General features: G+C 43.0%; 1 protein-coding gene across 1 annotated transcript in view; it reads right to left on the bottom strand.

Moving 5' to 3' along the window:
* The window catches only part of SPAG5 (sperm associated antigen 5), a 38902-nt gene that overhangs the window by 19599 nt on the left and 3641 nt on the right, over positions 1-15662 (bottom strand). The window contains exons 3-9 of the mRNA XM_067472151.1: positions 12329-12515; positions 12107-12226; positions 10995-11087; positions 9063-9176; positions 8712-8831; positions 6601-6693; positions 1862-1963 (exon numbers count right to left, since the gene is read on the bottom strand). Coding sequence (XP_067328252.1) covers positions 1862-1963; positions 6601-6693; positions 8712-8831; positions 9063-9176; positions 10995-11087; positions 12107-12226; positions 12329-12515 — 829 coding nt within the window. The remainder of the gene's footprint in view (positions 1-1861; positions 1964-6600; positions 6694-8711; positions 8832-9062; positions 9177-10994; positions 11088-12106; positions 12227-12328; positions 12516-15662) is intronic.

Here is a 15662-nt window from a genome sequence, read left to right as displayed (position 1 = left end):
TGCCCATTTAGTGCCTTTTAGGAGTTGTTTAGGGCCTTTCCAGTATGTGCCAGGGCCTGTTTTACCCATCTGGTGCCTCTTCAGTGTGTGCCAGGACCTATTTTGCCCATTTAGTGCCTTTTAGGAGTTGTTTAGGGCCTTTCCAGTATGTGCCAGGGCCTGTTTTACCCATCTGGTGCCTCTTCAGTGTGTGCCAGGACCTATTTTGCCCATTTAGTGCCTTTTAGGAGTTGTTTAGGGCCTTTCCAGTATGTGCCAGGGCCTGTTTTACCCATCTGGTGCCTCTTCAGTGTGTGCCAGGACCTATTTTGCCCATTTAGTGCCTTTTAGGAGTTGTTTAGGGCCTTTCCAGTATGTGCCAGGGCCTGTTTTACCCATCTGGTGCCTCTTCAGTGTGTGCCAGGACCTATTTTGCCCATTTAGTGCCTTTTAGGAGTTGTTTAGGGCCTTTCCAGTATGTGCCAGGGCCTGTTTTACCCATCTGGTGCCTCTTCAGTGTGTGCCAGGACCTATTTTGCCCATTTAGTGCCTTTTAGGAGTTGTTTAGGGCCTTTCCAGTATGTGCCAGGGCCTGTTTTACCCATCTGGTGCCTCTTCAGTGTGTGCCAGGACCTATTTTGCCCATTTAGTGCCTTTTAGGAGTTGTTTAGGGCCTTTCCAGTATGTGCCAGGGCCTGTTTTACCCATCTGGTGCCTCTTCAGTGTGTGCCAGGACCTATTTTGCCCATTTAGTGCCTTTTAGGAGTTGTTTAGGGCCTTTCCAGTATGTGCCAGGGCCTGTTTTACCCATCTGGTGCCTCTTCAATGTGTGCCAGGACCTGTTTTGCCCATTTAGTGCCTTTTAGGAGTTGTTTAGGGCCTTTCCAGTATGTGCCAGGGCCTGTTTTACCCATCTGGTGCCTCTTCAGTGTGTGCCAGGACCTGTTTTGCCCATTTAGTGCCTTTTAGGAGTTGTTTAGGGCCTTTCCAGTGTGTGCCAGGGCCTGTTTTACCCATCTGGTGCCTCTTCAATGTGTGCCAGGACCTGTTTTGCCCATTTAGTGCCTTTTAGGAGTTGTTTAGGGCCTCTTTAGTGAGTGCCAGTGCCCATTTGCTGCCATTAAAACATTTCATTCATCTTCTTGCTGTCATTCAGCTCCCTTTTCCCTTCTTTATTTTTCCCCCTTTAGTGGGAAATAAAATACACTTTATTTTATAATATGGAGGTGCTGTTTTCCACAATGTCCACTTGATGGCAGCAGAGAGGCACCCTCCATGGCTCAAGGGTGCACTTCCCTACCTGGGCACTGGATGGCAGCAAAGGATTAGAGATCAGAATCTCAAGGCAAGGGCAAATATCCCTGTGTCCACAAGAGGGCGGCAAAGGGAATGGCCATGAGAGCTTAGATAGATATATTTATTATTATTTATTTACTGCATTTCTACCCCCCACCCCCACATACTCACACACACAACAGACACACACACTCAATGTCATGAACAAGAGGGGTTCTGTTGGTTTGCTCTTAAGTTAGATTCCTACGTAAATCGAAACAGGGACACTTCTAAAACATAACTCCGGCTTAAAAAATAGGAGAGAACCCCATTAAAAGGAAAGACATTGATAATATATAAAGGTCACTAAAGGTCACAGGAAAACAGCCAGACGTCGCCCCCTAGAGGTCTGCCATGGAGACCGCGGGAACTCCCCGAGGGACCGAGAAAGTACTGCTTAGCCTTTCAATTCTGGCCGTACAAAAACATCCCTACAATAGCACAACCACCAAGAATAGTCATTGGTAAATGACATTACAAACACTGGCTGAGTTAATAATAATAGAAAAGAAATATATAATTTTCCAATAATATCCATCCGGCTCACTTCTCGGTGTTGAGCGACCTCTTCCCGGGCGGCGGTCACTTCAGCAACCATCTTTTCCCGGTCCGAACGGCAGCGGGCAGCCATGTTTGTGAGCGTCCGGTACTGCGAAGGGAAGTAAGAAGACAACTTGGGAAGATAGATTCATCCCAGCTATTGGAAAGGGCAGATATCCATTTATTATTATTATTATTATTATTATTATTACAAACACATCAAGATTAGTACACGACAAAAAAGATCACTCTGCTGGCTGTTGTACTGGATCACACATCTGATAATAATATTGATAATAATATTAATAATAATGGTGGAATTGAACCCTGGTGATCCTATCAAACTGCACAAGTTGCTCTTATGGAAAGGATCATAATGAATAATTATATAGTTAATGAATTAATTATAATATAATCCATAATTAATAAAATTAACTTGTTGATATGTATTATTAACTATATGCATGCCATTCCAAAGCCATTCTTCATGCCAAGGGTCTAGTGTTGTTTATTATTATTATTATTATTATTATTATTATTACTATTATTATTATTATTATGTGAAACACAATAAGATGAGTCCACAGCAGACAAGATCACTCTGCTGGTTGTTGTATTGAATCAATTTGCGAACATTGCACGTTACAGTTCCTTTCCACCCTTGCTACTAATGTGGTAAAAGAGCATAATATAGCACCTTAAGGCGCCTACCTCTGTTGCCAACTGTTTTTGCACTTTACCCCTTCCCCGATCCCTCCTGCCGCACTTTACTAGTATTGAGGGCCAGTTTTTGAACTTTTGTTGCACTTTAAGATCCTGCACCTTATGAATCGCCCTAGTGGCTCGTAGCCGTGGAGTTTACTACTGTTGCACTTTAAGATTCTAGCACTTTAGGCACCATCCTACTCTCGCGGCTGAACGTTTACCACTTGTATTACTACTATCCACTGAAGCGTACTGTTTCCACCTATGTGGTCCCCCACCCTCCTATGCATACTGTCCCTGATATTATTGACTGGTGGAAGGGGCAGGGGAGGAAGTGGGCTGGAGCCTGTGAAGAACAATGAGGAGGGGAGGGGGGATAAAGAAGACCAAAGCAACTGGCAAGGAAAAACGCCAATATTCCAAACAGCTGATGGAACGGAGACTAAGACCTTGGTCATGAACTGCGGCACGGAGGAGGGGAGGTGTTCCACTAGCCGAGGGGCCCCCATAGAGGTCGTGGTGGGAAGGAGGAGATGTGGGAAAAGGAGACCTCAAATTCGGCTAAATTCGGACTATTTATCCACATTAACAATCCCAAACCGGTCTCCTAGGGTAAATTGGTGTAACCAGGTGAGCGGGCCCTCTGGACTGAAGGTGGTGCTGTTGAACGCCAGATCTGTCAACGGAAAAACCACCTGGATCCAGGACCTAATCCTGGACGAGCGGGCAGATCTGGCGTGCATCACGGAGACTTGGCTGGATGAAGCTGGAGGAGTAAATCTGACCCAGCTTTGTCCTCCAGGCTTCTCCGTGCAGCACCAACCGAGATCCGGAGGGCGGGGAGGCGGGGTCGCAGTGGTCTATAGAGATTCCATCCATCTGACCAGGTGCCCCATCCCGCAGACCACAAATTTTGAATGCGTCTACCTGAGGGTGGGTGACCGGGACATAATAGGGATTCTGCTAGTGTACCGTCCACCTCGCTGCACTACAGTCTCCCTACCTGAGCTAGCGGGGGTGGTCTCGAGCCTGGCGTTGGAGTCTCAACAGCTCCTTGTGCTGGGAGACTTCAATATCCATGCCGAGGCGACCCTCACAGGTGCGGCTCGGGACTTCATGTCTGCCATGGCAACCATGGGGCTGTCCCAACAAATATCTGGCCCCACCCACTGTGCTGGACATACATTGGACTTGGTTTTCTGCCAGGGATGGGAACAGGGTGGCGGTGTGGAGGAGTTGTCCATCTCTCCGTTGCCATGGACCGACCACTTCCTGATCAGATTTAGGCTCACTGCGCCCCCTAACCTCTGCAAAGGTGGAGGACCCATTAAGATGGTCCGCCCCAGGAGGCTTATGGATCCGAATGGATTCCTGACGGCTCTTGGGGATTTTCCCGCCACCTCGGTAGGTGACCATGTCGAAGCCTTGGTCGCTCTCTGGAATGGGGAGATGGCCAGGGCTATTGACATGATTGCTCCGGAACGTCCCCTCTCAAGTAGCCGAGCTAAACCAGCCCCTTGGTTTACTGAGGAGCTGGCAGTGATGAAGCGAAGGAAGAGGGAACTAGAGAGCGTGTGGCGTTCAGAGCCGAGCGAGTCAAATCGAGCACGGTTTGTGTCCTTTCTTAGGGCATATGCCGCGGCAATAAAGGCCGCAAAGAAAACCTTCTTTGCGGCCACTATTGCGTCTGCAAAGAACCGTCCGGCGGAGTTGTTTCGGATTGTCAGAGGTCTTTTAACTCCCGCCACCTCAGGCGGGAGCCCTAACAATTCGGTCACGCGCTGTGAAGCATTTGCTCGGTTCTTTGCAGACAAAGTCGCCTTGATCCGCTCTGAGCTGGACGCCGCGTTAAATGCAGTCTCCGAGGATGTAACAAGAGCACCTGCTTGTCCTATTTTGATGGATTCTTTTCAGTTTGTGAAACCCGAGGATGTGGACAAGATACTTGGAGGAATGAGGCCCACCACGTCCATCCTAGACCCCTGCCCATCCTGGCTTCTGAGGGAGGCCAGAGGGGGATTGGCTGAGTGGGTAACAGTGGTGGTGAATGCCTCCCTTCGGGAAGGCAAGATTCCAGCGAGCCTAAAACAGGCTATCATAAAGCCGCTGTTGAAGAAACCATCACTGGACCCCACTAAATTGGACAACTTTCGGCCTGTTTCCAATCTCCCCTTTTTGGGCAAAGTCATGGAAAGCGTGGTGGCCTCACAACTCCAGGTATTCTTGAGAGACACGGATTATCTGGATCCGGCACAGTCTGGTTTCAGACCGGGGCATGGTACCGAGACGGTCTTGGTCGCCTTAGTGGATGATCTGCGCCGGGAGCTAGACAGGGGGAGTGTGTCCCTGTTGGTGCTCCTGGACCTGTCAGCGGCCTTCGATACCGTCGACCACGGTATCCTTCTGGGGCGCCTTGCGGAAATGGGTCTTGGAGGCATTGCTTTGTGGTGGCTCCGGTCATTTCTGGAGGGTCGCACCCAGAAGGTGTCATTGGGGGACTCCTGTTCCGCACCACAACCTTTGACTTGTGGGGTGCCACAGGGTTCCATACTGTCCCCCATGCTGTTTAACATCTACATGAAGCCGCTGGGTGAGATCATCCGGAGTTTCGGGGTGCGGTGTCATCTGTACGCAGATGATGTCCAACTCTGTCACTCCTTCCCACCTGCTACTAAGGAGGCTGTCGAGGTCCTGAACCGGTGCCTGGCCGCTGTAACGGTCTGGATGAAGGCGAACAAACTGAAATTAAATCCAGACAAGACAGAGGTACTCCTGGTCAGTCGCAAGGCCGAACGGGATATAGGGTTACAGCCTGTGCTGGATGGGGTCGCACTCCCCTTGAAGGCGCAGGTTCGCAGCTTGGGTGTGACCCTGGACTCATCGTTGAGCCTGGATCCCCAGGTTTCAGCGGTGACCAGGGGAGCATTTGCACAGCTCAGGCTCGTGCGCCAGCTGCGCCCGTATCTCGGGAAGTCTGACTTGGCCACGGTGGTACACGCTCTGGTCACATCCCGCCTTGACTACTGCAACGCTCTCTACGTGGGGCTGCCCTTGAAGATGGCCCGGAAGCTTCAGCTGGTTCAGCGCGCGGCAGCCATGCTACTAACTGGAGCGGGTGGCAGGGAGCACACAACGCCCTTGTTGTCCCAGCTCCACTGGCTGCCGATCTGCTACCGGACCCAATTCAAGGTGCTGGTTTTGGCCTACAAAGCCCTAAACGGTTCCGGCCCAAAATACCTTTCGGACCGCATCTTGGCCTACGAGCCCACGAGGACCTTGAGATCGTCTGGGGAGGCCCTTCTCTCGATCCCGCCTGCATCACAGGCACGTCTGGCGGGGACGAGGGAAAGGGCCTTCTCGGTGGTGGCCCCCCGGCTGTGGAACACCCTCCCGGCACACATCAGACAGGCGCCCTCCCTCATGTCCTTCCGAAGAAGCCTTAAGACATGGCTGTTCGAGAGGGCATTTAATTAAGTGCTATAACAATGTGGTAAAGACGACTGGAATGGAACTAGGAATATGAGACGGGTTATGATTCCACTATGAGACGAAGCGGATTTTTAGTGTAGTCTGTAATTGTTATATAGTTTATATGTTGTGTAATTGGCCTCTTTGTAAACTGTCTTTTATGTGTATTGTACACCGCCATGAGTCGCCCTAAAGGGCTGAGAATGGCGGTTAATAAATGCATCAAATAAATAAATAAATAAATAAATAATAAATATGTCAGACCCTTCCCAAGCGTCTAGGACTGTGTGATGTATCGGAGAATGATGCGTGCAGATCCCAGTAAGGTGGCCTTCTGCAGCTGACAGATGGTAATTTTGTGAGTGCTGATTGTTTTTAAGTGCAGGCCAAGGTCTTGAGGCACTGCACCCAGCATGCCGATCACCACTAGGACCACCTTGATTGGCTTGTAGGCCTTCTCTGCTAATAAGGTCATTGAGCCACGGCAGTTCAATGGGGCCAAAAAAGCATTTGTTCTATGTAAGGAGAGGCCGGTAATAAACAAACAATTATTATTATTATTAATTTACTTACATCTTTCTGCATCTGTATCCAGCTGTCTCGCAGAGTTGTTGTGCGGTGGTCCATTTCTTCCATGTTCTCTTTGTTTTCCAGGAGAAGGCCAGCCTGTAGGAATATTATTATTATTATTGAATATAATCCCTTGTTCAGGTTGTTACTATGACTGTTCTGGATTATTTTCTTTTATACAGGTTATTATTATTATTATTATTATTAATACCCTGCTTTTCCTTTCCACAAATCAAGACTCAAATTTATATAATATAATATAATGTATATACATATAACATTTATAATATTATAATGTAATACGATATAATACTACTAATAATGTTATTATATTTTTATATGACAATATAATGGTATAGTACAATATAGTACTATATAGAAAACTCCAAGCATCATGTCCCAAATGCACTTTACTAGAGTGGAACGCAGGGAGCATACAACCCCCCTGTTGCGCCAGCTCCACTGGCTACCGATCTGCTTCCGGGCTCAATTCAAGGTGCTGGCGTTGGCCTATAAAGCCTTAAAATGTTCCGGCCCAAGCTACCTATCCGACCGCATCTCTGCCTATGAACCCACCAGGACTTTGAGATCTTCCGGGGAGGCCCTGCTCTCGATCCCGCCTGCTTCTCAGGCACGGCTGGCGGGGACGAGAGACAGGGCCTTCTCGGTGGTGGCTCCTCGGCTGTGGAACGCCCTTCCCACGGACATTAGACTAGCACCATCTCTAATGGCATTCCGCAAAAAGGTGAAGACCTGGCTGTTTGAGCAGGCATTCGAATAATTAGTGCAACGAACATAGGTAACGAACATAGGAATGGAACAATGGATGACGAATCTGGATTATGTTTTTGATGATGAGACGATAGTGAATGGTTATTGTAGTAACTGTTTTATTAATTGTGTAATGTGTTAGGTTGGTTACTGTTTTTTACACTGTAGCATTGAATTTTTGCTGTTCTTATTTGTTGTGAACCGCTGTGAGTCGCCTTCGGGCTGACAACAGCGGTATATAAGTAAAGTAAATAAGTAAATAAATTTAAGATTGTCTACATACCGCACCTATCTCCAAAACCTTATTCATTTCACCTGGTCATGCCCAGCATTTTAAAAATTTTTAATCATTAAATTTGGCCCGGCCTTAGTTTTAAATGCGTCGTGGTGTTATTGCCTAATGTGTATTGCTATTGTTTTAATGCTTATTGTTTTGTTTTTATGAGTTTATTTATTGTTGTATTTGTTATGCTGTTGTTTTACTAATGTGTTGGGCCTCGGCCTCTTGCAAGCCGCACCGAGTCCTTCGGGAGATGTTAGCGGGGTATAAATAAAGGTTTATTATAGTAATATATATAGCACTGATATTGTACTATGTTAATAATATAATATAATATATTGTATTTACATATTACTTGCAAGCCGCTCTGAGTCCTCTTCGGGAAGGGCGGCATAGAAATGTCGTAAATAAATAAATAACTACAAGAAATTTATAGAAGAAATTATAATCCGGAATAATAATAATAATAATAATAACCAATATAAGAAAATATACTCTGGAGTAGTAGTAGGAATAGTAGTAATAATAATAATAATAGTAATAATAATAATAGCAGTAATAATAATAATAACCAATATAAGAAAATATACTCTGGAGTAGTAGTAGGAATAGTAGTAGTAATAATAATAATAGTAATAATAATAATAATAGCAATAATAATAATAATAACCAATATAAGAAAATATACTCTGGAGTAGTAGTAGGAATAGTAGTAGTAGTAATAATAATAATAATAATAATAATAATAGCAATAATAATAATAGCAATAATAACCAATATAAGAAAATATACTCTGGAGTAGTAGTAGGAATAGTAGTAGTAATAATAATAATAGTAATAATAATAGCAATAATAATAATAATAATAATAACCAATATAAGAAAATATACTCTGGAGTAGTAGTAGGAATAGTAGTAATAATAATAATAGTAATAATAACAATAGCAATAATAATAATAATAACCAGTATAAGAAAATATACTCTGGAGTAATAGTAGGAATAGTAATAATATTTTGCAACCACTGAACCACCTTGCCCACCTTGTTTCTGTCCGAATCTCACCTTGCATTCATTGGCTTCTTTCAGCAACGAGTGGAGGCGATTCTGCGTATCAAAATTCTGCATCAAACTCTCGATCCGCAATGCGGCATGACTCCTCACCGCTTCCAGCGCCAGCTCTGCCTACAAAGATAAAGGTCAGGCTTCACCTCAAAAGGACCTGCTTGTGGCGGGGAGTTCCACAGGTCACCAGTAAACATTTTTTGGGTGGTTGGCAGAGTTTGGAAAGGTTTCCTCTTTTCTTTTCCATCCCAACTGGAGGAGAATTTGGGGAGGTCAAGGTCCGGAACTGGGGGTGAAGGGGCTTGCAAACAAAACCGCACCCAGGGAGAAGTGAGCGAGGGGCTTCCTCACCGCTTCCTTGATTTGCAGGGCTTTCTCCATTTCCGACTTCATTTCGGCTTGTTTTTGGGAACTTCTTTGGAGTTTGCCTCGGCACTTCAGGAGGAGCTCGCTAAGTTGCTTTTGCTGCAGAAAAATGTTAAAAGGCGACATCTTAATATTTATTATTTACTTATTGTATTTGTATACTGCCTTTCTCAGCCAATCGGCGACAATATGTATGGATCTATGTATGTATGTATGTACATACATACATATACATACACACATCTGTATGCATACCCAATTGTGTGTGTGTGTGTGTGTGTATATATATATATATATATATATATATATATATATATCCATATATATAAATATGGACACAAACATCTGTATGTATAGGCAATTGTATGTGTGTATATATGTCTCCATATATAGAAATATATAGACACACACATCTGTATGTATATCCAATTGTATGCAAGTGTATATATATATAGACACACACATACACACACATCTGTATGTATATCCTATTGTATGTCTGTGTGTATATATCTCCATATATATAAATATAAACACACACACACTTGTATGTATATCCAATTGTATGTATATGTGTATATATATGTCTCCATATATAAAAATATATACATACACACATATTTGCCTGCATGATTGTGTGTATTTGTGTGTGTGTGTGTATATAGCCCTCCTTTCCTACCGCTTTGTGCTTTTCCTGCAAGGCAGAAGCAGACTGGACTGGATGGCCATTATTATTACCACTAAGGCTGGATGGCCATCTGTTGGGGGTACTTCGATTGTGCTTTTCCTGCATGGCAGAAGCAGGTTGCACTGGATGCCTCCTGAGGTTGTTCCTATTATTATTATTATTATTATTATTATTATTATTATTATTACAGAGGCTAGACAGTCTCTGTAATATAACAACAACAATAGTAAAGGCTGGATGGCCATCTGTTGGTGATGCTTTGATTGTGCTTTTCCTGCATGGCAGAAGCAGGTTGCACTGGATGCCTCCTGAGGTTGTTCCTATTATTATTATTATTATTATTATTATTATTATTATTATTACAGAGGCTAGACAGTCTCTGTAATATAACAACAACAATAGTAAAGGCTGGATGGCCATCTGTTGGTGATGCTTTGATTGTGTTTTTCCTGCATGACAGAAGCAGGTTGCACTGGATGCCTCCTGAGGTTGTTCCTATTATTATTATTATTATTATTATTATTACAGAGGCTAGACAGCCCCTGGGACGGCTCCATAATAATAATAATAATAATAATAATAGTAATAGTAAAGGCTGGATGGCCATCTGTTAGTGGTGCTTTGATTGCGCTTTTCCTGCATGGAAGAAGCAGGTTGCACGGGATGCCTCCTGGGGTTGTAACTATTATTATTATTATTATTATTATTATTATTATTACAGACGCTAGACAGCCCCTGGGACTGCTCCTATATAATAAATAATAATAATAATAGTAAAGACTGGATGGCCATCTGTTAGTCGTGCTTTGATTGTGCTTTTCCTGCATGGAAGAAGCAGGTTGCACGGGATGCCTCCTGGGGTTGTAACTATTATTATTATTATTATTATTATTATTATTATTATTACAGACGCTAGACAGCCCCTGGGACTGCTCCTATATAATAAATAATAATAATAATAGTAAAGACTGGATGGCCATCTGTTAGTCGTGCTTTGATTGTGCTTTTCCTGCATGGCAGAAGCAGGTTGCACTGGGTGCCTCCTGGGGTTCTTCCTATTATTATTACAGAGTCTAGACAGCCCCTGGAGCTGCTCCTATTATTATTGTTGTTGTTGTTGTTGTTGTTGTTGTTGTAAAGGCTGGAAGGCCATCTGTTGGGTGTGCTTTGTGTTTTTCCTGCATGGAAGAAGGAGTGAAAATGGTGAAATAGGCTTTGTGGATGCTCACCTGCAGCACTAGAGATTTCCTGTCCTCCTGGACGCGCATGTAGGAGGCGTCCACTGTGTCCAGCAGCTGCCCCGAATTCAACATCCACTCTTTCTGTGGAAGGAGAGAAAGAAGATGTTACAGTTAAGATGTAGGCTCAAACTCAGGGATACAATGCAAGTTCAAATCGACTGGATCGGCCCATCTCCCAGAGCCCTTAGGATTCATGGCCGGTCTCCCATCTGAGCGCCAACCAGGGCTGGCCCTGCTGAGGGATCAAAACTGGACCGGATCTGGTGAATTTACGATTGATGGACACTTTTCTGTTTATGCACTATGGTAGGCTTGGGCGATCAAGAAAAAAATTGGTTCTAAACTCGTTTCGTTTCTAGGGTGCGCTAGCGTTTCGAAATTCTGAGGACTTCCGAAATTTAAGATTTCAAAATTTCGAAATTTCGTAAATTATGAATTGATTCGTTGATGGCGGATGCGATTGCGCAAGATGCTAAAAAAACCTCCAAATGGGACAGGGGGAACTTCTGAAGCTTCCCTCTCCCTCTCTTGTTGACTGTTGGTGTGATAAAACAAACAACTATATTATATTACATTATAATAATTATATTATTATATTATATTGTTGTATATTATATTATATATATTATTATATATTATTATATTATATTATTATAATATTATTATATTATATTATTATAATATTATATATATTATATTATTGTATATTATATTATATATTATATATGATTATATTATTATATTATATTATAATATATTATATATATTATAATATACAATTATAATATAATATAATAATAATATAGTAATATAATATATAATATAATAATATAATATACCATACAATGCACCAGACATACGAAAATAATTACGAAATAATTACGAAATAATTAGGAAAATTTAAAAAAAATGTTTCGATTCTTAATTACTCCTCACACTATTCCTGCATGGCTCGATATTGGATCGTAAGCTAATTTAAGTACGAATCAATAACGAAATTAACGAACTGGTTCGCCCAAGCCTATGTTACAGGCAGTCCTCAAGTAACGAACAAGAAGGGCTTTGTAGATTTCTTCTGAAGTGGAATGTGTATCACGCACCATTTCAGCGACGGCGCTGGCCATCCGCTGGGACAGCTCTTTCTCGCTCTCCCGTTTGTGCCGAAGGGCCTTGTTCTGCCGCAGGAGCTCCTGGTTCACATCGCGATAGGCTCGCTCCTCCTGGGATAGGGGGAAAGAGGCCACGCATTGAGAACCACAAAGCCCAGCCTCCTGAGGAAGGACTTGAGGGCACTGCGAGGGTTTTGCCCGGCGGTCACTCACCTCCGTTGGGTCGGAGAGGAGCGTCTGACTTCCGGCGTCTCTCTGTTCGGAGGGCGCTGCGCCGCACGCCTGGCGGTCCCGGAAGGCCCCGATCTGGTGCGAAAGAGCCTCCAGGATGATGAGGGTGCTCTCCAGGCGGACCTCCAGCTCCGACCTCGAAAGGGCCCTCCACTGGTCCCGGGGGCAACTGGGCAGACAGAGGGAGATGGAGGGGGTTACAGGGACAGGTAGAGAGAGACAAATAAATAGATGGATGGATAGAGGGAGAGAGAGAGAGATAGATAAGAAACAGACAGATAGGGAGAGAGCGCTAGGATAGATATAGATAGATAAGGAGATAGATGGATAGTATAGACCAGGGGTCCTCAAACTAAGGCCTGGGGGCCGGATATGGCCCTCCAAGGTCATTTACCCAGTCCTCGCTCAGGGTCAACCTAAGTCTGAAACTACTTGAAAACACACAACAACAATACTATCGCATCAGCCAAAAGTAGGTCCACATTTCCCATTGAAATACTAACAAGTTTATTATTTATTTATTATTTATTTACAGTATTTATATTCCATCTTTCTCACCCTGCAGGGGACTCAGGGCGGATTACAACGTACATATACATGGCAAGCATTCAATGTCATAGACACATAACATATATAGACAGACACTCAGAGGCTATTTAACATTCCAGCTTCTGGCCACCAGGGGAACTGTCGCTTCACCGTCCATTTGTGACACTGATGAAGTACTTCCTCATTCTTTGCATACTTCCTGGAGATTTTTATGGCCTCATAAATCAGTTAGATTATATTTCTTTAAATTGTTATTCATTTTAATTATTGTATTGTTTTAAAGTGTTTTTTGCACTACAAATAAGATATGTGCAGTGTACCTAGGAATTCATTCATGGTTTTTTCAAATTCTAATCTGGCCCTTCAATAGTTTGAGGGACAATAGTTTGATGGATGGATGGATAGCATAGATCAGGGGTCCATAAACTTTTTAGTTTATGGACCCCTGATCTATGCTGTCCATCCATCCATCCATCTATCCATCTATCTTTCTGTCTATGCTATCTCTTTCCCCCTATATGTCTGCCTCTTATCTCTCTCTTTCTCTCTTCCTATCTATCTATCTATCTATCTATCTACTATCACCCTTCTCTCATCTCTCTTGCTCTATCTACTTATCTATGAATCTATGCTATCTATCCATCCATCCATCTATCTGTCAATCAACTATCACCCTCCTCTCTCTTCTTTATCTCAATCTATCTATGCTATTCATCCATCTGTCTATCTATTCATCTATCTTTCTGTCTATGCTATCTCTTTCCCCCTATATGTCTGCCTCTTATCTCTCTCTCTCTCTCTTCCTATCTATCTATCTATCTATCTATCTATCTATCTACTATCACCCTTCTCTCATCTCTCTTGCTCTATCTACTTATCTATGAATCTATGCCATCCATCCATCCATCCATCTATCCATCCATCTATCTATCTATCAATCAACTATCACCCTCCTCTCTCTTCTTTATCTCAATCTATCTATGCTATTCATCCATCTGTCTATCTATTCATCTATCTTTCTGTCTATGCTATCTCTTTCCCCCTATATGTCTGCCTCTTATCTCTCTCTCTCTCTCTTCCTATCTATCTATCTATCTATCTATCTACTATCACCCTTCTCTCATCTCTCTTGCTCTATCTACTTATCTATGAATCTATGCCATCCATCCATCTATCCATCCATCTATCTATCTATCAATCAACTATCACCCTCCTCTCTCTTCTTTATCTCAATCTATCTATGCTATTCATCCATCTATCTAATCATCTATCTTTCTGTCTATGCTATCTCTTTCCCCCTATATGTCTGCCTCTTATCTCTCTCTTTCTCTCTTCCTATCTATCTATCTATCTATCTATCTATCTATCTACTATCACCCTTCTCTCATCTCTCTTGCTCTATCTACTTATCTATGAATCTATGCCATCCATCCATCCATCTATCCATCCATCTATCTATCTATCAATCAACTATCACCCTCCTCTCTCTTCTTTATCTCAATCTATCTATGCTATTCATCCATCTATCTAATCATCTATCTTTCTGTCTATGCTATCTCTTTCCCCCTATATGTCTGCCTGCCTCATATCTATCTTTCTCTCTCTCTCTCTCTCTCTCTCTCTCTCTATCTATCATCCTTCCCTCATCTCTCTTGCTCTCTTTATCTACCAATCTATCAGTGCTCTCTCCCTCTCCCTACTGTCTCTATCTTTCTCTCTCTCTTCCTCTTTCTTCCTATCTATCTTTTAGCTATCTTGTCTTTATCTTCCTATCTATCTGTCTATCTACGATCACCCTTCTCTCTTGCTCTATCTGTCTTCTTATCTATGAATCTATGCTATCTATCTATCTATCAGCTATCACCCTCCCCTCCCTCTCTTCTTTATCTGAATCTATTTATGCTATTCATCCGTCTATCTATCCATCTATCTTTCTGTCTATGCTATCTCTTTCCCCCTATATGTCTGTCTGCCTCTTATCTTTCTCTATCTATCTATCTATCTATCTATCTGTCTATCATCACCCTTCTCTCATCTCTCTTGCCCTATCTATCTATCTATCTACCTACCTTCTTATCTGTGAATCTTTATAAGGTATCTATCAATGCTGTCTCTCTCCCCCTACTGTCTCTCTTAACTTTCTTTCTCTCTCCTCCTCTATCTCTCTCTTCCTATCCATCTTTTTAGCTATCCTGTCCTTATCTTCCTATCTATCTATCCACTATCACCCTTTTCTCATCTCTCTTGCTTGCTCTCTCTATCTCAGGGGTCCTCAAACCTTTTAAAGAGGGCCAGGTCACAGACCCTCAAACTGTTGGAGGGCCAGATTATAATTTGAAAAAAGCATGAACGAATTCCTATGCTCACGGCACATATCTTATTTGTAGTGCAAGAAACACTTAATACAATAATTAAAATGAAGAACCATTTTAACAAATATAAACTTATTAGTATTTCAATGGGAAGTGTGGGTCTGCTTTTGGCTGATGAGATAGGGTTGTTGTTGTTGTTTGCTTTCAAGTCGTTTCAGACTTAGGTTGACCCTGAGCTGAGGGCCAGGTAAATGACCTTGGAGGGTTGTATCTGGCCTTCGGGCCTTAGTTTGAGGACCCCTGGCAGAGACAGAAAGTTAGATGGAAAGATAGACAGATAGATGGATGAATAGCATAGATTCAGATAAAGAAGAAAGAGAGGGGAGGGTGATAGCTGATAGATAGATAGATAGATAGATAGATAGATAGGAGATGGATGGATAGCATAGATAGAT

The sequence above is a fragment of the Anolis sagrei genome, chromosome 11 (assembly GCF_037176765.1).
Source record: "Anolis sagrei isolate rAnoSag1 chromosome 11, rAnoSag1.mat, whole genome shotgun sequence".
Lineage (NCBI taxonomy): Eukaryota > Metazoa > Chordata > Lepidosauria > Squamata > Dactyloidae > Anolis > Anolis sagrei.
This window is presented reverse-complemented; position numbering and strand designations above follow the sequence as displayed.